Source organism: Dunckerocampus dactyliophorus, chromosome 16, assembly GCF_027744805.1.
Source record: "Dunckerocampus dactyliophorus isolate RoL2022-P2 chromosome 16, RoL_Ddac_1.1, whole genome shotgun sequence".
Classification (NCBI taxonomy): Eukaryota; Metazoa; Chordata; class Actinopteri; order Syngnathiformes; family Syngnathidae; genus Dunckerocampus; species Dunckerocampus dactyliophorus.
In genome coordinates, this window is record NC_072834.1 from 21,905,968 (window position 1) to 21,930,030 (window position 24,063).

The 24,063-nt window shown below is 39.2% G+C and overlaps 1 protein-coding gene across 1 annotated transcript in view; it reads right to left on the bottom strand.

Moving 5' to 3' along the window:
• The window catches only part of cnih2 (cornichon family AMPA receptor auxiliary protein 2), a 28,314-nt gene extending 12,292 nt beyond the window's left edge, over nt 1–16,022 (bottom strand). The window contains exons 1-2 of the mRNA XM_054754179.1: nt 15,279–16,022; nt 9,198–9,266 (exon numbers count right to left, since the gene is read on the bottom strand). Coding sequence (XP_054610154.1) covers nt 9,198–9,266; nt 15,279–15,359 — 150 coding nt within the window. The 5' untranslated portion in view covers nt 15,360–16,022. The remainder of the gene's footprint in view (nt 1–9,197; nt 9,267–15,278) is intronic.
• Between the last annotated feature and the right edge of the window lie 8,041 nt (nt 16,023–24,063).

A 24,063-nucleotide genomic window follows, 5' to 3' on the forward strand; every position in this document is an offset into this window, starting at 1 on the left:
GAAACAAAGACAGTCTTTTTTAGGTTCCTTCGCCCATTTTTTTTTTGTTACCTACAGCATGTAATGTCTGTAAAGTAATCTGGTCTCAACATGAACGCACTCGTCGCTCAGCGGGTCCTGCGATCACTTGGTAGAGCGCAGACCCCCACCAAGGCTTGGTGGTCCGAAATGTTTGTAAAAACCCAAACAGTTGTGGAGTGCATGTGTGTTTGTTTGTCCATCTGTACTTCCTGCTTCATGGATGATGACAAATACGGGGGCTGCCATTATGATTCTGGGGGGTGGCTCAGTCCGATGGTACCGTACTGGCGCACACTGTAATACAGTCATCCCTCATTTATCACTGTTAATTGATTCCAGACCCGACTGTGATAAGGGAATTTCCGTGAAGTAGGATTCCTTATTTATAAATTGAATATTTTGGTAGATTGAACATAGAACATCTGTTTACAGCCTTATAAATATGTTTTTTTAACATCATTAGAGTCATCTAGACATGAAATAACACCCCTTTAGTCACCTTTACATTCATGTTACCCAATATAGTAGACATAATAAGAGAAAATAAGACATAAAGAAGACATAATACAGCCGTCTTTTGCAATATTGCGGTTTTTCAGAAATTTATTAATAAATGATGGCTGTTTCCTGGTAGACTATGGTCTATTATTAGCCAAAACATATTGAAATACAAGGGATATGTAATTCTGTAGTCACCAGGCAGCAGTAATGACACAAAACATTACCTTAGATTACATGACATTAACACTGCATGAAGTCATGGCCTGTCCGAAATGATAGAGCAAAAAACAGTTCTCCTCCCATTCCCTGTGGAAGTGGTAATCTTACGTTTAGACGAAAAACGTTTTGAGGCTAACTGGTTAGCTCGCCAGCTTGTTAGCTCGCTAGCTTGCAGCCGCCTCGAGTCCCTGCAGCATAAGCGTTGCAATGTGGTATAAATAATGAGTAATAGGAGTGTAAAGTTGACCACAGGGGTGTTATTTCTTGTCTACAGGGCTCTAATAATGGTAAAAACTGTATTTAGAAAGTCATAAACAGGTTTTCTATTGTCTAACTATGAATTAATAATTAATAATTAACATTTATTAACATTGAATCCTATATCATGAAAATTCGTTTATCACCGTTTTGGTCTGGAACCAATTAACCGCTATAAACGAGGGACGACTATATAGACTCAGTTGTTAGTTTTGTTAGTTCTTGTACTTTACTTCCTGTTCTGTACAGTACTTCCTGCGGTGGCTATTTTCTCATCACTGGAATGCACTGACCCATGGGGGCTTTTATTATTGGACAGGAGGACAGGAAGTGACGTTGGGCGTACAGAGATGAGTTTTAGCTTTGCGTGGGTTACGGCCGCAACAGTAGCCGATGAGTTAGGGATTATTGTGCCTGTAAAAGCCTGTTGCTCCAGCGATCAAATCTGTTGCTTGTGTGTCTCGCCGAGCAGTGTAGACTACTACATATCATTACAACGACCTTGACTGCGTCTTCTGAATGCCTTATATTTGTATTTTAGCTTATTTTTGCCATGTTTATGCTTGAAAATGCTTGATTTAGGCAAAAAAATTACGGGTGCGTGATAAATCCGATAATTCAAAATAGCGAGATTACCTATGCGGTGCATGTGAGCAAACCAAGCGCTCTTTTTTTCTCCTGCCTGTGACGTTAACGGCCTGTCGTAACTTCCTCACTTGTCAACAAACATTCTAAGACGTAAGGACGTTCTACATTGCGATTAAGGGAAAAAGAAAAACATACTGTAGAGCGCACAAAAAACCTTGCCAGTCAGCCTGAAACGCCAGCGCCGTGACATTTGAAACGTGAAAAAGGTTTGCCAGAGACCTCCATGGCGCCACACCGGCTGCTCGGAGCGAGTGCCTGAATACAGTGCACCTTGCTAGGCCACGGCAGGTGGCTCCTCCGCTGTATACTCTGGTTCTCCTGATAGTAGTGATGTAGACCAGTGGTCCCCAACCATCTCCCACGGACCGGAGGTTGGGGGGTCCGTACATTATAGCGATCAAATTTATCTTATTTATTATGAATTGTGTAAAACTAAGACATGAATAACATCAAATTAAAAGCACAAAATGAATGCCGACCCACCATCCACCGGTTCGAGTTCCAGCCAAGTTTGTCCAGAGAGATTATTACATCGCTAGCATGAATTAACAAATGAGCACATTAGAACTCAGTAAGTCATCAAAACTTACCTTTATGCATTCCCACATAGTATCAGCATTTGACACCAAAGATGAGGTGAAAGAAAAATGGTAAAAATACGGCAGTAGTCTATCTGTGCGGCATGAGAGAAAGTTAGCATACGCACAATGGACATGCGTCAAGTGAGACGGATGTAACAGAGAGAATCCGGCCACTTTTCAAAAATAAAACATTAAAAAATGAAATAATGGAAATTATTTTTTCTTTCTGTGCTGCCCGGTACCAAATGACCCACGGCCCGGTACCGGGCCGCGGCCCGGGGGTTGGGGACCACTGATGTAGTAGTAGTAATGTCATGATGTTTGATTAGGACAAATAAACAGGTACACATGATCAAATCCTAATTTGTTTGAGTCTTGTTTGAGCCTCTAGGTGTGCACAAACTACAGTTCAAACTAAATTTTAAAAAGTAGATATAAAAAAGTGATCGGTTATCAGTTTGACAAAAATATATCGTGCATCTCCACAAAAAATATGTAAAATTGGCTTAAATATGCATATTTTTGTGTACTAATAATAGGCCGTATTCAACCGTGAAGCAGATGTATTCATTAATATGTTTTTGAATAAGTGTGATAGAGTGAAGCCGTAAAATTCAAAGTGGTGAGGGATTACTGGAATCCAATTTTTATTGGCCCCTGTTATCCAGATCCTCACCAAAACATAGTGGCGTCTTGCTGGGTCCATAATTGTTTTACTGTGGCAAAGTGATTCCGGTGAAAGAGGCAAACAAATGAAATTCATGGTGGTCCAATACATTTGCATCGTACTGGTCATGCCGATGATTGACCTTCCTCAAGTCTAAACCCGTGATTCTCATTTTTTTAACCTATAACAGCCCCTGTTTGCACTCCGGCGCTCCCCGTTAGCCAGAGCCACACGCTAGCCAGACCTTGTTGTGAATGTGACAGCATCAATTCAAATTCCCCTGGTGACCTTAAAGTGGACTTTGCCCTGATTCCCGATTCTAAACTTGACTCTCCAGCCATCTCTTCGCCATCCCCCCCTGCACTTGCTTTGGGTCATTTGTGCTTGTACATGCTATAGGTTGCATTGCATGACTGTCACGCACCGCACACGCAGCCCTGATGTTACAGCACATGTAATCATACCCCGCTAAAGAGCTGTCAATCATCAATAATATGCATTTACCGTGATAATCATGCTCAGGCTCGACTGGGGCAGTGTGTGTTATTGTGGTCGGATTGTAAATTCACTGAATCATACTGAAAAGGCCTTCTTATATATTTCCATCCCGTGTAATAATTCCAAATAATATCTATGAGGTTGGCGGATCGATCCAAATATCAATGTATATAACAAATAATATAATAAATATAAATATAAAACCAAGTAAAAATAATACAAAAGTATAATATTATTGATACCAAGTGTATTATCAGTATCAGATCGATACCAGTGTGATGAGATTGATATTTTTCTGTTGATTTTCAGAAATAGCTGTGTGTTTTTGTTGTTTTGTTCAATTACATATTTATATTTATATTTATATTTATATTTATATTTATATTTATATTTATATTTATATATTGTTCAATATTTTACAAACTGAGGGAATAAGTCCTGAACACAGGAGGATCGATACTGAAATATCAATCATCACCAATGAAATCACCGCAAATTTCCAATTGAAATATCAATACTTCCGATACTTCAGTAATGTTTGTCTGTTGAAACGATGAGCGATGTAAACTGAGCCATGTGTGATTTAGATAAAGTTTTCATGATTAAAGTAGTTCTGGTCACACTTTACAATAAGGTACACAAAAATACAGTAGTTGCTGAGGAACTAATGAAGAACTAATGAGGAACTAATGACTGAGGCACATACATTTAGACTAGTTACTGAGGAACTAATGAGGAACTATTGAGGAACTAATGACTGAGGCACATACATTTAGACTAGTTACTGAGATTCAAGATTCAAGAGTTTTATTGTCATGTGCATAGTAAAACAGCAGTTATACCATGCAATGAAAATCTTATTCTGTTCATACTCCCAAGAAAAGAAAGGAAACACAAGAAAGAATAAGAACATAAGAAACATAAACACATAAACAGGCCAGGAGGAACTAAGGAGGAACTAATGAGTACAGTAGTTACTGAGGAACTAAGTCACATAAATTTAGGGTAGTTACTGAGGAACTAATGAGTAACGTCCCGGCGCCGTTCGGCTGTAGCGTTGTTGCATCCTTGTTAAAACGTATCGCTTCTGTCGTGGTATTTTACTCCTCCATGAACTGAAGATTCATTTACAGTATTCCGTAATGGCGCCCGACAGCCACGTAACTTCTACCTTCCCCTAGCATGTCCAGAAGTCCAACGTTTTGTGTGATGGCTGGCGTCCTCTGCAGAACGATTCGTCGACATTGTGGGTTTTGTCAGGCAGGAAACGTACAAACGTACAGTAATCAGAGTCGCACTGGTTGTTGTTTTCTAGTGATCATACAACAGGAAACAGGGCAGGGCTGCACGAAGGAGATTGATTGACAATGGTCTACAGCCAATCAGAACACAGCAGAACACAATTGGCGGGTTCTCCCTTAGCCAATCAGGACTGTTGTGGCTTTGTGTTCAGCCGGCTATTGGAGCTCGACTGTGGGTTCCTGATGTGCTCGTACAGTCTGAGACGAGGTGCAGCTGCACACGTCTTCAACTCTCACATGAGCATACAACACCCTCTACTGGTAGCAGTAGTAAATACAATAACAGACACATACAACAGAGCACCGATAGATCGCTCCAATACACCACAAGGACGCAGAACACAATGCGCGTTCATACGCTGCAAGAAAAAAAACCATGCGAAATCTGCGATGTGGTGAGGGAACACTGTGGTCCTCAAACAATAAAAGGGAATAATTGGACTATTTTGTTGGAAATAAGGATCTTCATTGGCAGTAGCGCTACTGGCGCTGTACTTACTTGGCATGGGATCCAAAATTAGACCTGTCGCTCACCTGCAGCGTTCGCAATTAGACGGCGTAAGTGTGCTTGGTTGGCGTGGCTGCTGGTGATAACACTGCAAAGCACGCATCGATGCTGCGGGATGAAAATGAAATTGTAAATTGTGATTTCACACGCGGACACGCAGGAGCAGCGTCGCCACCTCAACTTGTCCAGCTTTCAAGAACAAACGAGTCCCGATTTTTGTGCTTTGGCGCCGGGTCCGCTATGAGACTGTTCCTGTGAATAGTCACTCTTTCACTCTTTCATTTTGTCCTTCCCGAGCCGCTCTCTCTAATGTACCGCTTGCTTTTTTTTTTTTCTTTTTTTTTAACAAAAGCAGCTGAGAATGTGTCGCCTCTGCAAACATCATACATAAATCACTGCTGTTTATTTTCTGAGGCCTTCGCTATGAAAGTCTTCGCCTGGCTGTGCATTAATTGATGATGCGGTTGGCCAGCAGCGTCGTGGACGCCATCAACACCCTTTGATAGACGGTACATGGCTGAACATACAGCAAGATGCCTGCAAACCCAATTGCCTTTGCTGTAAACTCATTTTGTAGCATCCTGGTTATGATTTAGTTGTTTCAAACATGCTTAAAAAGTTACACGGGGAGCTTCGTCACATGTTTACCCTTGCACAGTTCTGCATGTCCGAAAAGGAGTACGAAGAAGCGTTTATTCAATCCTACACCTTCTCCGTATCTCAGCAATGACTGACTATATATAAATGTGTAAATAGTAATCATTAATGTCATAAATACATTATAAATAAATACAATTAATTCAATTTACGGTTAATTATATTAATTAATCAAATAATACAAAAATAATAATTCGACGAATGCACGGAAATACAAAAATGCTAATGACATAAAAACACAGAATAAATGAAGAGATTATAGATCAGGAGTGGGAAATCCTCAAAAAATGAAATTGAATTTTAGTTTTTACTGAATGTGACCGGGAGAAAAAAACCCCAAATAATTTAGTTAAGGTTAATTAATAAAATAATAATTAGATGAATAGATGGAAATACAAAAATGATAATGACATTAAGATAAATATAAAGATTATAGACCAGGCGTGGGAAAACCTCAGATGGCTGATAAAAAATAGAAAAAAAGGAATATAGAAATAAGTAAATAGTAATAATATCATAATAACTCAGATAAATACCGTTCATTAATGACTTACATTTTGATTAATTCCCACTAATTATAACTCACTGGCACGCAAGCCTAGAGCGCCCTGTCATGGTGGTCAGTGTGGAAAAAAAACATATATAAGTCGCTCCAGGGAACAAGTTGCAGCACCGGCCAAACCATGAAAAAAGTGCGACTTATAGTCCGGAAAATACGGTACATTTAAATAATTAGATCGGGCTGGGAAAACCTCAAAAAACGGAATTGAACTTTCCAGGTTTTTACTGAATTAAACACCCAGAATGTATATGAATAGAGGACGCGGGATTTACAATATGAACTGTGAACTATAAAACATTCACTATTAATAGCATGTGAACGTCCTTTCTTGTTTACTTCCCGGACGACCTCCTCGAAAAATCAAGCAAAAACACGGCGAAACACCCGTGACATCTAAGAAGACTTGCTTCTCCGAGCCTCTTGGTCACACGGGCTCGAGCTTCTCTGTGCACAGACGTTGTCTCTATGATTACCGTAATGACCCGTGCATCATTAGAAAGCGCGGAGTCTCTGGCTTCAGAAACCACTGGAATCATTTTGATAGTTCCCATGTCTAATAGAGATAAACTACTCCATGTATATTCATGCTAGCGTGTGGCAGCCCTTCACCCTTTCTTTGTGGGCATTTCTTCTTTTCACTTTTCCACACCAGCAAACTGCTAGGATGAGTTCCTTTCACCCTATTAGACTGCAAGTGTGTGTGTGTGTGTGTGTGTGTGTGTGTGTGTGTGTGTGTGTGTGTGTGTGTTTGCGCGCGGCTGGCACACCTCCACACTCCTACAGTTTGATTTCACAGTTTCCTCTCCCACTCCTCGCCACTCTCGCCTTGCAGCTTCGCATGCTTGCTGGAACGTTGGCTCCCAGAAGCTCCCAGCTGATCAACTTGCTAAATGGATAACGGCACTCACCTCTCATGCATGTTGTCAGGAGAAACGTATACGTGTTGTATGAATCAGCAATGCCGGGGAACATTTTGTCTCGTTCTTATTACAGCGAGATCAAGCTGTTGGCGTTTCATTGTGCAAACAGCAGCCTCATTTGCATGCGGCCCTTTTAAATTCAGCCAGCCAACAAGCCGGCATCTTTGAATAGGTTGATTAGTCAAATCTGCATACCAATGAGCGCTCAAGGCAAGCGTTCGGTGCCTCTGTGCTCCAGGTGAAATCACCTGGAAGCCTGGATTAGTGCAACAAACATTTAATGCTCAAAGTCGCAAGAATTAAACCCTCAATTTGCTCGTGTAAGACACCAGCTGACTGAAAACTTGACAAAGGAGTCAAAATTTAAAGTTGAGGTGCACTCAAAACTTATTTTTTGCAGTGTTCAATCACTGCCATGTCCTCAAAAAAAAAACATATGAAAAGATGACTGTGCAGTGAAACCTTGCACTCATGGAAGGGATAACAGGGATAACAATCGTGATGGTTGGACAGCAATTAAGTAAGGAGTCATTTCTATTAAGTCATTTGAAAATACTAGCTTCTTGATTTTCAGCTAGCAAAACAGAAGGCGTTCGGGGTGCTTCTCCCGCTAATAACGCGTGTGATGGCGGTGGACACAAAAGTTTCCTGTACTTTCCTGTCAATATTATTTGTGTAGCAAAAATTTGTGTGTGTATTTTTATTTCCAGGATTCAATTAGAGTTCATATCAGAGCCTCTCAATAACTCAATGTGTCCCCCCCCCCCAAGCATGTGGAGGACGTGTGTTGGAGAGAAGCTAACTATAGCAAGTCAACGTGACATTAATGTGTATTTTAGCAGTTAGCGCATAATTAGAATATAATATTAGTAACATCAAATGGAATAATGGACACAAACCACTTTATAAGTGTGATAACAAACCATATTTGGTAACACTTTACAATAAGGTACACAAAATGACAGTAGTTAATAAGGTACGACCTTATATAAACCCTAACCACTACTCATTAATTCTTCATTAGTTCCTCAGTAACTACTCTAAATTTATATGCCTTAGTTCCTCAGTAACAACTCTACTCATTAGTTCCTCATTAGTTCTTCATTTGTTCCACAGTAACTATTCTAAATGTATGTGCCTTAGTCATTAGTTCCTCATTAGTTCCTCGGTAACTAGTCAAAATTTATGTGCTTTAGTCATTAGTTCCTCAGGAACTAGTCAAAATTGGTGTGCCTTAGTCATTAGTTCCTCATTAGTTCCTCAGTAACTACTCTAAATTTATGTGCCTTAGTCATTAGTTCCTCATTAGTTCCTCAGTAACAAATCTAAATTTATGTGCCGTAGTCATTAGTTTCTCATTAGTTCCTCAGTAACAAATCTAAATTTATGTGCCTTAGTCATTAATTCCTCATTAGTTCCTCAGTAACAAATCTAAATTTATGTCCCTTAGACATTAGTTCCTCATTAGTTCCTCAGTAACAAATCTAAATTTATGTGCCTTAGACATTAGTTCCTCATTAGTTCCTCAGTAACAAATCTAAATTTATGTGCCTTAGTCATTACTTCCTTATTAGTTCCTCATTAGGTCCTCAGTAACAAGTCTAAATTTATGTGCCTTAGTCATTAGTTCCTTATTAGTTCCTCGTTAGTTCCTCAGTAACAAATCTAAATTTATGTGCCTTCGTCATTAGTTCCTTATTAGTTCCTCATTAGTTCCTCAGTAACTACTGTATTATTGTGTACCTGATTGTAAAGTGTGACCCCATATTTTCCTGACAACGTTTAAATGTTCTTTCCACTTAAAGGTATATTTCCCTGCATGAACATGCAACACATGAGGCGTCTCCATCTCTTACCGCTCTGGTGGGATTGCTCTGATCGATGGGGTTTTTGAAGTCCGTGCGCAGCTCATCAAAGGCAATAATCTGCAAAAAGCACACACGTACTCACTTACACTCATCCACTTCTTCTCTCAAATTTATGACCGCATTGTTATAAATTTCCGACTTTTTTTCTTGTAAATTTATTGCTTTATTCTCAGAAATTTAAGGCTTTAGTCTCAAAATCTCTGGCGTTGTTTTTTTTCTCAATGTGGCGCTACTACTCCATCGCACTCTTTTCTGCGACCCAGAAAAATGGAAATTGCAAATTTTTTTTGCATTTTTGCATTAAATAACAAATAAGAGACTAAAGTCGGAAATTTACACCTTTAGTCTCAAAATAAACTCAATTTACAAGAAAAAAAGTTGTACATTTACAAGAATAAAGTCATAAATTTACAAGAAAAAAGTCGTACATTTACAAGAAAAGAAGTCGGAATATCACAAGAATGAAGTCATAAATTTACAAGAGTAAAGTCGTAAATTTCTAAGAGTAAAGTCGTAAATGTGAGAGAAAAAAGTCGTAAATTTTCAAGAAAAACATGTAATATTACGACTTCCTTCTTGTAATTTACGACTTTAGTCTCGTAAATTTATGAGATTGGTCTCGTAATTTTACAACCTTGTTCTCCTAAATTTACGAGAATAACGTAATAAATTTATGACTAAAAAAGTTGTAAATTACAAGAATGAAGTCGTAATATTACATGTTTTTCTTGTAAATTTACGACTTTTTTCTCCTCACATTTACGACTTTATTCTCGTAAACATACGACTTTTCTCTCGTAAATTTATGAGAGTAAAGTCGTAAATTTATTTTAAAATGTATTCTCGTGATATTACGACTTCTTTTCTTGTAAATGTACGACTTTTTTGTTGTAAATTTTTGACCTTATTCTCGTAAGTATACAACTTTTTTTTCTCGTAAATTTACGACTTTATTTTGAGACTAAAGGCGTACATTTACGACTTTCCGGCTTTATTTGACTATATTCGACTTTATTCTAAACTTTATTCTTTATTCTAAATTCTAAATCCGTGAATTTACGACTTTGTTTTCGAAATCGCCGATTACTTTAATACTCGCTCCTAACAGGCATTGACGGAGAAAGTTATGAAAACGGGGGACTTAGGTGACCTTTGGCCTTGGGCAAAGGTAATATTACGACTTTTTTTCTTGTAAATTTACGGCTTGTTTTTCTTGAAAAGTCAGATTATGTTTTTTCAGTGTGGCCCTAACGATCATTGTAGCAAATTTAAATGACAAAAACAAAGGGAATTTTAAAAAGTTGCATCCACAAAAACTGCAGGGTTGAAATGTTAGCATTTCCCAGCATCCCAATGTGTAAATTGTGCAGCTCTACTGACGTGTATATGTTGTCCATAACAGATGAAGTTATTTGATTGTGTTTTTTGAAGGTAAAAATGCATATTTGGGAGGAAAATATGTGAGTGGTAGTTTTTTCCAAACATTTCTGTGATGAATACCTCTCAAAAAAAGCTGGAGTGCAAAAGGTCTCCTGCTGTGCTGCTCAGCCGCTTTGTGGGTTTGTGAGTCACGGGCGATCATTAAAAGCAGACATTTGTGCAGATGAGTGGGTCGCTTGCGCTTGTACCCCCCGCTCGGGGGTTATTTCCTGCGAGTCCGTGTGAGTCTCCTCGTCGTTGTCACACTTGTAAACAGATACAGTTTCCATAGCAACATGGCGAACCCCTCACTGGGCGCCATGGTTACTATAGCAGTGAAGGAGTGATCTTATTGGCTGAGGGCCTCGTAGAAAGGGGATGCTCTGGCAGTGGGTGGGGGTTGGTGGGTGGATCATACTTTGATAAGCTTTTTAATCACATGGTTGAACGGCAACCCAGACGTCCGCTACCAACCGACCCGCTTTCTCACAGACACGCCGGCTGACTCATATGTGGTCTCGCCCACTTCAGCCAGTCGCTACGTGAGCCATTTCAAGCCTTACAGTACAAGTATATTTGTCACTTTCTTTTTCCTGTTATTTTGTGCTAGCGAGGAGCGACTGTTTTGTTTGTCGAGTCCCAGCAAGCGTCTCTGGTGACGACTGTGCAAATTTCAGTGAAAAATGCTGCGGGTTTGCAGCAGCCGAGCAAAGAGACCAGTGCTTTGCCGCCTCCCCGAATCCATCATGCAGTTTGCCCAAGTCTGAGCACCTTGTTTATTGTCAACATGCAAGCTCTTCTGCTGAAAGAAACAGCTTTTTTGGTAAGATTCTGTACAAAAAGTATCCTTTTAACTCAGGGGTGTCCACATTTTTTCCAGTGTGGGCCACAGTGAAAAATGAAAGGATGCGACTTTGATATTTTGTAGAGCAACACATGTAGATAGCAAAGAAGTTCTACATATTTCATCTCAGCTTTGTCATAGCGGTGAAAAAGCATATTATTAGTATGAATTGCTCTTTTTTCCCCCATTTTTGCTGTTTATTTAAAAAAAAATGTTTCAAATATATTTTCTTTACGTAATATTATTGCTTTATTCCCATAATATTATAACTTTTCCCCCAAACTCATTTACCAAAAACGACAGCTTTATTTTCTTATATTTGTTTCTCATAATATTACTTATTAAAAATAACTTTTTCTTCAATGTTTCAACTTGATGCTACTAAAATGACATTATTTTTCAAGTTTATTCTTGTATAATTGTGACTTTTTTCTCCTTAAATTACATGTTTCACTTAATATTTTGACTTTATTAAAATTATTAATGACGTGAGTAATTTTCCAGCTAATTCTTCTCATAATTATGACTTTATTCCCATAATATTATTACTTTTTTTCCCCAACCTAATTTACCAAAAATTACAACTTGTTTTGTTTGTTTCTCATAACATTATGACTTTAAAAAAATATATGTTTTTTAAACATATTTTTTCTTTACTAGTTCAACTCCATGCTAAGAATAAATAATACATTTTTCACTCAATATTTTGACTTTATTCTTGTAAAATTACAGCGTTTTTTTTCCATTTCCACTTTTGTTGTTGTTATTTTAATTTTCCAACTATTTCAACTTTCTTCTTGTAAAGTTTCTGCTCATATTTATGACTTTATTCCCGTAATATTTGGACTTTTTTCCCATAATACTATTACTTTTCCCCCCAACCTAATTTGGCAAAAATTACAACTTCTTTTGTTTGTTTTTTGTAATATTATGGCTTTAAAAAATAACATGTTTTTTCTTTAAGATTTCAACTCTATGCTACCACTGTGACATTATTTTTTCTCATAATATTAAGAGTTAATTCTTGTAAAATTGCGACGTTTTTCTCGTTAAAATACATTATTCACTCAATATTTTGACTTTATTCTTGTAAAATTTCAGCGTTTTTTTTTCTTCCATTTCTGCTTTTGTTGTTGTTATACAAGTTTATTCTTAATTGTGACTTAATTGTGACTTTTTTCTCGTTAAACTACATGTTGCACTTAATATTTGGACTTCATTGTTGTAAAATTATTAATTAGTAATTTTCAACTACCGTATTTCAACTTCCTTCTTGTAAAGTTTCTTCTCATAATTATGACTTCATTCCCTTAATATTTTGACTTTATTCCCATGATATGATAACTTTTCCCCCCAATCTAATTTACCAAAAATTACAACTTGTTTTGTTTGTTTTTGACAATATGACGACTTTTAAAAAAATATATATTTTTTTAATATTTCAACTCTATGCTACTAAAATGACCAAATTTGTCCTCACAATATTACGAGTTTATCCTTCTGAAATTGGGACTTTTTTCTCGTTAAAATACATGTTTACACTCAATATTTGGACTTTATTCTCGTAAAATGATTAATTGGCAATTTTCCAACTCTTTCTTCTTGTAAAGTTTCTTCTCATAATTATGACTTTATTCCCATAATATTTTCACGCTATCATGTGGGACAAGCCATGGCTGCCTTCATGACTCCATGCAGTGTTCAGGTAATGTCATGTAAGCTAATGTCTCAACGTTTTGTCTCATTCCTGCCGCCTAGTGACCACAATACTACATAAAGTATCACTTGTGTTTCCATATGTTTTGACTAAAAATAGACCACAGTCTACCACAGTCTTGTTTTTCCACTTTCGATATCACCACTGTCTTGTCATGATGACCATATTCGAATATTCTACTTTATTCTCATAAACTTACTGCTCTTTTTTGGTTTGTCTCGGTTTTGTTTGTTTTTTTGTTTAACTGTATTCTTTAAATATAATTTCAAAAATCAGCCACAGTCCGCAAATGGCCCCCCCGGGCCACACTTTGGACACCTCTGGTATGTAAAGTATGTAACATATTACAGTCCAGCTTTTTAGCACACGTCTGCATCATGTTCACAGTGTGAGAGTCCTGCTCAGTTTACACGGCGGTATTGTCAGGCTGTTGAATCTTCTCCAAGTGGAGTGAGTGTATCTTCCGTGTGTGGCGTTTGCTGCCAACAAGAACAGTGGAAGTCATCATGTGACGCTCCAGGCAGCAACACATACAGTGGTGTGAAAACGTGTTTGCCCCTTTCCTGATTTCTTCACACTTCAATGTTTCAGGTCATCAAACAAATTGAAACATTAGCCAACGACAACACAACTGAACACAAAATGCAGTTTTTATAGAAAACTTTTTCTTATTAAGGGAGGGAAAAAAATCCAAAGCTACGTGGTCCTGTGTGAAAAAGTGATTGTCCCCTAAACCTAATAACTGGTTGGGCCCCCCTTAGCAGCAACAACTGCAATCAAGCGTTTGTGATAACTTGCAATGAGTCTCTTACAGCGCTGGGGAGGAATTTTGGCCCACTCATCTTTGCAGAATTGTTGTCATTCAGCCGCATTGGAGGCTTTTCCAACATGAAGCGCCTTTTTAAGGTCATGCCACAGCATCTCAATAGGATTCAGGTCAGGACTTGGACTAGGCCACTCCAAAGTCTTCATTTGGTTTTTCTTCAGCCATTCAGAGGTGGACTTGCTGGTGTGTTTTGGATCATTGTCCTGCTGCAGAACCTAAGTTGGTTTCAGCTTGAGGTCACCAACAGATGGCCGGACATTCTCCTTCAGCACAATTCATGGTTCATCTATCACAGCAAGTCTTCCAGGTCCTGAAGCAGCAAAACAACCCCAGACCATCACACTACCACCACCATATTTTACTGTTGGTATGATGTTCTTTTTCTGAAATGTGGTGTTACTTTTACACCAGATGTAATGGGACACACACCTTCCAAAAAGTTCAACTTTTGTCTCGTCAGACCACAGAGTATTTTCCCAAAGGTCATGAGAACCATCAAGATGTTTTCTGGAAAAATTGAGATGAGCCTTAATGTTCTTTTTGTTCAGCAGTGGTTTTGGTCTTGGAACTCTGCCATGTAGGCCGTTTTTGCCCAGTGTCTTTCTTATGGTGGAGTCATGAACACTGACCTTAACTGAGGCAAGTGAGACCTGCACTTCTTTGGATGTTGTTGTGGGGTCTTTTGTGACTTTTTGGGTGAGTCGTGGCTGCGCTCTTGGGGTCATTTTGGTTGGCCGGCGACTCCTGGGAAGGTTCACCACTGTTCCATGTTTTCACCATTTATGGATAATGGCTCTCACTGTGGTTGGCTGGAGTCCCAAAGCTTTAGAAATGGCTTTGTAACCTTTTCCAGACAGCATAGATCTCAATTAATCTCAGTTAAGTTATGTTTTTTTTTTTTGGGGGGGGGGGGCATGTAGGTTGGAATTTTTTTGTCTCTCTTAACAATAAAAACTTTCATTTAAAAACTGCATTCCTTAATATTGACTAATATTTACATTGGTTTGATGATCTGAAACATTTAAGTGTGACAAACACGCAAAAAATAAGAAACCAGGACGGGGGCGAACACTTTTTCACACCACCGTATGTGCAATAACCGTACGTTGAGACATAATCGCACACATTTATCCCTGCTGTGTACCTGTGCTGTGTTTCCGTTGCACAAGTGTGTGTGTGTGTGTGTGCGCACGTATGTGTGTGTGTGTGTGTGTGTGTGTGTCTTGTGGGGCACAGACCTTCGCTGCTGGACGCTGTACTCACCTGCCAGATGACAAAGAAGATGAGGGCGGCGCACAGCACCAAGGTGAGCATGTAGCAGAAGGCCGCAAAGGTGAACGCCATGGCCGTGCCTGCCAGCCTGGCGACGGGACGGGTGGGAGCGAGAGAAAGGGAAGACCCCCCCGCTCCCCTTCCCCGTCACTCTTCTTTTAGTTTCTCTGTCTCACTTTACCCCCCACCCCCCACCCCCTCAGGTGCTGCTCTGTGTCATCCAGGTGGGTGGAACCTCGGCTGTAATCAATAAGGGTAAGTTACAGCTCAGTCTCTGGAAGGAAGTGCAGTTGGAATGTCTTTAAGTGGTGTAATCACATGTCACACGGACAATTATCGGCAAATGTTTTCTTAAGGCTTTCAGTCCAACTGTTGCTTCCGAGCGAGAGCATCGTCGAAGCGCACGTCCGAGTCATTCCAGCTCTAAATTGTTTCACACAAAGCCAGCGTCACTCATGTAAGTAGTCACAGGAGATGATATTACGGATGGAGAATACCTGCAACGGTCCACTCTGCCCTCGTCTTGGCCAATTTGGGTCGGCACCGTGTCAGAGCTGCCTGCCTGGCATCTTTTCCTCATCCCTCACCCTGGCTTCCCTTCGTAAGGAAAGCACGGAAGCAGAGCATCTCCATCCAAATGGTCTCTTTTTAAGAAGGCGGCCTGACTCTGCTCTTCCCTCTGGAAGAGAAACGTTTCTATCACGCTCAATATTGGAAGCGTCGGCCAATAGCGTCCCCCCCCGTCTCTTATTTGCTCTCTCTCGCTCTGCCTCCCGCCTCTCTCGCCTCCCTCTCGCTTCCTCTCTCACCCGTTTAAGCGTTTCCATAATCACCTGGTCCCTGCAGGCTGGTGGGGGGGGCAGGGAAGCCTGAAAATGTTTTTTTTTTTTTTTTTTTAGGGCTGTCGAATGATTAAACTTTTAAATCAGATTAATCACGGCTTTCAAATGAATTAATCATGATTAATCACTATGTCACACGATGTCTGAAATATGCCCAAAGAAAGTAGAATCTCATACATTTGCATCTATTAACACTGTTTCTTTAAGAATAGCAGCATTTATGCGTTGCGTTCAAAGACAACACGTCATTTGAGTCCAATTCACATTTTGAGTGAATTTCCTGGGATTTCGGGCATACTTAAATGCAGCGAATCGTACTTGCGCATGAGGAGTTACAAAATGAGGTCAGAATATCCGCTCACTGTTTTTCTTTGCATTTGTGTTGATTTAGGCCGCACGTACAGTACACGCGCATTAAAGACATGGTCGTGACGTTCCGAGTGTCCGTGAATGCATCTCGCGGTCTGTCTCGTGACAATGAGGAAGTGTCGTTGCAATGGCAAATGGACTGGAGACGTGTTTGTTTTCAGTTGGAGATGCACGAACGGCAGGGGTGCAACGATACACTAAATTCACGGTTCGGTTCGGCTCGATAGGTTTGTGCTACGGTTTGATATTTTTTCGATACAAAAAGGACCTTGCCTTTTTTCATTTTATTGAAATTGCCAACATTTTTCAACATTTGTCAACATTTTCAGCATGGTCTGAATGTGGGAGGCGCAGCTCTGTGACTCTGTGCTTGACAACGCAACCTAAGCCAGAGTAGTTGATCACAGATACACTGAGCTTTCAGCACAGAGCGCCGGCAGAAGCTGCTAAAACAAATATGAAACTGGGTATTGTTCGATACAGGGGTCATTGAACGGTTCGATACAGATGCACGTATTGTTACACGCCTAATATAAGGTGTTGGAATTGCACTGCTGTTGATGTGTTCAGGGAAGAATAACATTAAAAAGAGCATCGGAGACACCGTGTGACTCTGTGGGGCACAACACTGTGCTGACGTCTGTTGTCATAACGAGCCGTGGCTTGTCATGATGCGTATGCGTTAATTATGCTAAAAAAATTAACGTAATTAATGAAATAAATCAGTTACCGCCGTTAACGCACTATTTTTGACAGCCCTTTTTTTTTTTTGCTCCATTTGTTCCGTCCACCTCTCACCCTCATTACATAAATTCTATTGCCTCTGGACAACAGTTTCCTGCTGTGATGTGGTGGTGAGAAAGGGTGGAGATGTGAGAAGGCTGGGAAAGGTCCAGCACAGTGCAGTACAGCCTTCCAAGAACCAGCTGCAGGCCCTCGCTCCTCTCTAAGGGTCTCCTTTTATGCCACGATACACTTCAAAGACGTGTGTGACTTTCACCCGAGAACGTCCTTCAGCATGCATGGCCAATAGCAGGACGACATGTATTGTACCCCAAAGGAATAATGGCTGCGATCATGCCAACTGCAGTCACAAGCCACCAAAGCCCTAAAAGTACGGTGGAACCACTCAAAAGTCAAACAAAACGTTTCACAATGTTTAGCAAAGTGCTTCATTCATTGGTTATTAACTGGTTATTGCTTCATTTACAGCCAACATTTATTGAAGAATTACACGTTTATTTTTATGATATTATTATTATTTAAAAAAAATTAATTTGTTATTTTTTATGTATTTTTATTTTTTACATTTATTTTATTCACATTTCATTTTCATTTTTACGTAAAAACGGCATATTTTTATTGCTCCAGTATTTACTTATTTATTCAGTCATCTTTAATCGCGCTGTGTATTTAATTTTTTTAAATGATTCATTCATACTTTACTGTTTATGCATATTATTGTGCTGAACATTTTTAGTTTTTATTTTAGCTTTATTTTTTAACATCTTTTTTGTTCTGTACCCACTTTATTATTTTCTGTTTTATTCTTTTTCCCTGTTTATAAATGGAACATTTTTGTAGTTAGCGCATAGAAAACCTGTTTGCGAACTTCTAAATACGTTTTTTAACATTGTTAGAGCCCTCTAGTCATGAAATAGCACCCCTATAGTCACCTTTACACTCCAAGACATAACAATAGAAAATAAGACATGGGATTAGGATTAGGTTCCTTATTGTTTTCTTTTCTTTTTATTATCTCAAGGTAACATTACTGACATCTAGTGACCAGTGTAGAACAGTACAACGTCTTTGAATGCGTCTTCTGAATGCCTTCTATTTCTATTTTACTTCATTTTTATCCTTGAAAACGCTTAATTTAGGCAAAAATGACATAACATTTGCTTAAACAGGCATATTTTTGAATAATATTAGACCGCACGCAACCACGAAACAGCTCAATGTATGAATTCATAGATTTTTGAAAAGCCGTGATAGAGTGAAGCCCCGAAATTTGAATTGCAAAGTGGCGAGGGATTGCTGCACATGTTTGTCTTGTATTTTTACTACTCCATTATTTGCTTATTTAGTCATTCATCAATAATCTCGCTGCTTTCTTGAACTTAGTTAATTTTCTAATAATTATTAATAAAAACATTTCCTCATTTATTCATGCGCAGTATTTACGTCACCATTTTTCTTTTTGTCTTCATTTGTTAACACCTTTGACTTTTTTCTTTACTCTTGTCATGTTTTTCTTCTCCCATTTGAGTTTCCAATGTATTTGTTATTCTTTTTCCCTCTTTATAACTGACTTGTTTTCATGGTTAGAGCACAGAAAACCTGTTTATGACCTTCTAAATACGATTTTTAACATGATTAGAGCCCTCTAGACATGAACTAACACCTTTACACTTGTATTGCCCAATATAGGAGACATAATAGGAGAAAACAAGACGTATGGTAATATAGACTCCAAACTTACCTTTGATTGAGCGCTTTTATGGTAGAATTTACACATGCAGCTTCACCAACCGGGGGACGTGTGGTGGGTGTCCTCCAGTAGTAACAGTATGAGAAGGTGAAAGGTGGCCAATGCAATGTCCAGTGAAGAATGAAGCAACATCAAGACGACCACTGCGGATGAAATATGAAAAGTAAAAGGAGAAAAAGAGAAGCTTCCGTGGTCCAAATGTATGAGTTACAGCCAAGATCTTGACAGGAAATGGCGCCGTGCCCATCTAATCTTGCTTTAGCTCGGACCCAACAATGGAATATATCAAAAGGCTGGTCTGTGATGTCAGAGCAGCCTATCACTCTTCTTTAATTGAGCAGTGGACAGGTTGACAAAGAGCCAAAGCGCTATTGATCCATGTCTTCCCATAACCCTCAGCAGTAATGGCTATGATTAGAAAGCAAATGAATCACCTCCCGCCCTCACCCTGCCCCGTCTCCAAGTACAGATGCACTTATCTACACGCAGGGGTTCTCATCTGCTGGGTGGGGACCCAAAAGTGGGTTGCGGATTCATCCTGAGTCAGGTGGTCGAAAATCACATCAAAATACGGCAAATTTTCCTCATTTCCTTGACATCATGCCTTAATGCAGTCTTCCACAATGCACTGTGGACATGTAATTATGTGTATTAATGTTTCAAAAGATGATAGGCGAAAAACACATCTTTAAATAAATTATAATAATAAGATTTTTTGTATAAAAGTGTAAAAAATAATTAAATAAAAATAACGCAAATAAAAGTCTGGAAAACAGTTAAAATAAATACAAATATAAATGACTTACAAATGTAAAAATAAAAAAGAAGTTACAATCGTGAAAAATAACTAAAAATTAAAATGACTTAAAGTGTAAAAAAATAATTAGAAAAAATACAAATAAAAATGACTTAAATAAAAGTGTAAGAAACAAAAATGACTTGCATAAAAATGTAAAAAAATTTATACAAATAAAAAATAATTTTAATAAATGACTTACTGTAAATAAAAACGTAAAAAATAATTTAAAAAATACAAATCACAAAGTGTGAAAAATAATTAAATGCAATAAACATGACTTAAAGAAAAGTAGAAAAAACCCCAAATAAATAATAATGCTTTTAAAAAAAGCATAAAAATAATACAAAAAAATAAAAGTGAAAAATGGCTTGAATAAAAGTGTACTAAATGCAAAAAAAAATGACTTGCAGTGTAAAAAATAAAAATGACTTTAATAAATGTGTAAAAAAAATAAAAATGTGTAAATAAAAGTGGGTTGGGACTTCATGACCATTGGAAAATGTGAGTCCCAGGTTGAGAGCATTTGAGAACAAACGTAATACAGTACTTGGCTTTTTGTGCCATTAATCTGAAAGAACTGTACAGATAACTGCTCATATATATTATTCATAGCTTGTACAACAATGAGTGTATTGGCAGTCCACAATCCAAACATATGCTGTTTGTGAAGTTTTGGCAAACTAAGATGTTTATTAAGGACAGAAAATAATCGATTGGCAAATCACTTTTGATTTAAGGCTGCAGAGTCGCCATTGATGGCTTGAGTCTGCCCTCTTGTGGTGATAGTTGGCCATAGCATATACCATGCAAAAGTAGTTCGACACTTTAACTGCACCAAGGGGACATAAAATGTAGAACCCCCAAAATACTTTATGGAATAAAGATGCTAATATATGCTACTATATTATTATTATATACTATGAAATATACTGGAGGGCTTTCATCTCATCTCACTTTAATCCTACACGCACACACACAACAGTGAAGATTGACATTGAAATTAATTTAGATTTTTGTTTTTTAACCCCAAATCCAAAGGGACTAGAATATTCTCATGAATATGAAGAATGACACATTTTAAATCGTCCACAAGAGGGCGACATGACGGAGACAGCAACAGATGGTCAAGTTAGGTGTGATTAACAAAGTGCCAGTTTCAATTTCCTCCAGTTCCTCCAGCTTCAGTTTTGGTTATTGTTTTTAAAAAAGTCATCACGATAATGTGCAGCAAGTTTGAATGGAGAGATCCTGCACAAAGCCAGACAGAAAACCAATTAACCTGACTCGCGCGGCCTCAGCGGAACTTGAAGTGGTGCTCTGCGAGTTGAGTGACAGAGTGCAGCATTTAGTGGGGCACTGCGGCGAGGAATAACTGGCGTGTCCCGAGGGAGGAAAATGATTAGGTTAAAGCCATCATCCGTGCGCAAAGAAAAATCAATGAAACAACTTGTGACCTGCTGCCCTTTGGGTCTAGTAAACGTGTTCCTCGCTGTTCCACTGAGTACTTCAACAAGGAAGGCCTGGGGGCGATACCACAGACGTTAGCCATATTCATTAGTTCACAGTTCGTAATGGGACACAACATTAGGCACACATGCACAACAGCTCCAACGTATGAAAATCAGGGGCGTATTTGGTCATTTGGGGGCCCAAAGCAAACCCGATCATTGGGGCCCTGCCTCCTGACAAAAGCTTTGTTCTATTTTAAAACAAATTTAAATATTAACATTCTCCGTGGCTGACACGGGCGTTAGCGATGCTGCTGCTGCTGTTGTCGTGTGTCTACGTTCGTTGTGACCGTGGAAAAGGTTGACAGCTTCGGGAGTTTTGATAAAAAAAAACTGCCTTCTCTGCTCCACGGGGGGTAACTCCGCTTCATTTTTCTACAAATCTCATCAAGTTTTTTTTGTCTACCGTCTTCCTGAATCAACCTGCACATGCTCAGCAACATGCATAAGAAGAGTGGGGGGGGGGATCAGTCGAAACAGTCTTGATAGATTATGCATTTTGATGTAGTTTTAAGCCCGTGAACGGTAATATTTTCTTTTAATAAAAAAATAAAATACAATAATGAGTCTTTATAAGATGTTTGGGGGTCCCTGGAAATCTCGGGGCCGTAGGCAATTGGCTGCGTTTGCATAATGCTACATCCGCCCCGGATTAAAAAATCCATACATGAAGGTGTGGTTGTAATCAGGCAGCATACCTTGAAGCTACATGCAACACAGAGACGACCCAGCACGTGTCAAGCAGATAACCGAGCTGGACACCAGCTTTAAAAACGTCCTCCACGTCTACCGATGCGTGTACTGTACTGTGCTACAAACATTGCCATAGCAACAGTGACAAAACTCATGTTGCTGTAAAAGTGTCATCTAGAAATGGAAATATAGCCCTGTTAGAGGAACACTTGGAAAACACGTCAGATCTAAACTGGGGGGAAAATGATGTTGAATATGTTTCCTGATAATAAGTGGGTGATGTATTAGTAACAAAATGATGCCACATCATTTGATAGAAATGAAAATGATCACCCTATAGAGGGGGAAATCAAAGACACCCCAAAAATGAAAGTGAAAAAATGATGCAGCACACTGGTCCATTTTGCTAAAATGTCATTGTAGCAACTCAAAATGATTCTCAGTAGTTTGTGTGGCCCCCACGTGCTTGTACGCATGCCTGACAACGTGGGGGCATGCTCCTAATGAGACTACGGATGGCGTCCTGGGGGATCTCCTCCCAGATCTGGACACCAACACTGACAGCAAGCATGCTGAGGTGATTAACAAGAATGGCACAGCTCCTCATTACGCAAGTTCTTTTTTGAACATTTTATTTCTATTTTAGGGTTGTTGTTTTTTTAGGGTGCAAGACGTCCGAATTTTACAGCTAAAGAGAAGACTGTTGTCATTTCAGAGGTACTGTATGTGAATGTGACGGAAGTGGCTCCGTCATCTGCTGCGGTGCACACAGTGTGTCACGCAGTCACTCGGTGTTTCTGCGTGTCTTATTTCTGGCTCCAGCAACAACACGTAAGCATCCTGTGGCACACGTCACCTTATAAGGCATCCTTGCCGGAGCACTTCCGCAACATCACTTAAACAGCAAGGTACATGCTTATTGGCTCTAGAAGGTTGATATTTAGTTTGATATGTTTTTTAAATGTTTGCAAATTGTTGTTGCAGCAGAATAATGTGTTTATTTTGTCTTATTTTGTTAATTGATGATGGGGGGGGGGAAGGGGGGGGGTTCCAACAAAACTAGGTAAAAGTGATGTTCAATGTTCAGCTGACCATTCATTTGTCATTTGAAAGAATTTTCCCACCATTTTCTGCATGTAAAACTATAATTATTGTCTATGAAATGTGTTTTGTGTTAACATTTTTGGGTGTCTGGAGCAGATTCATTGATTCATAATATATTTGCATTATTTTACATGGGAAAATGTGCTTTGGTTAGAGTCCGTTTTGGTTTGAGTCGGGTCTTCTGGAACGGATTAATGATGTTAACCAAGGCACCACTGTATTACTTGTATCAACATTTCAGCCTTTTCTCTCGGCATTGTGCCTCTTTCCTCTATTTTTCCCCATTTTTCCTGTTTTTTTTTTTTGGTTTAATTTTATTTCTACATCATGCCACAGCCCAATAAAAAAGACCTGTGGACCATAAATGGCACACACACCGCTGATTTACCAGAACGACTGCAAAGTGCCCCCACTTATTAGTGAGCGCATAAAAACGTGTGAACGTTATGTTGCTTGTCGCTTAGAGTGCTGAACAACTGCACTGCATCACACTGAGAGATGTTTCCAATATTTCGGCATAAATAATAATAAAAACAGTCAACAGTATGATGCAATGCAGTCATCTAGCAGTGGAAACTACAAGCACATTTATAAACTCATGAAATCCTTTGAAAATGAGAATTAATAGACGACTAAAAGCGATATATTGTTTGACATCGGAGTGGGCAGGTGTTCCTAATGCCGTGTCCAGCGGGGGGGGGGGGGGGGGGGGGGGGGGGGGGGTGCTGGATGGATGACAACAGGTGATGATGGGTGCAGCTGAGTGATGATGTAAAACAAACGGGAGTAAAAGCCTTCATTGTGGACTTCTGATGCGCAGTCAGGAGGTCCTCCCTTGCCTCCACTGCAGTGTTCCTGCTTCTCCTCCTTCTCGCTCCTCGCCTCTTGTGCCAATTCCGCCCACCGCCAGAGTAAGACATGCTTTTTTTTTTTTTTTTTTTTACACACACACACACACACACGCCTC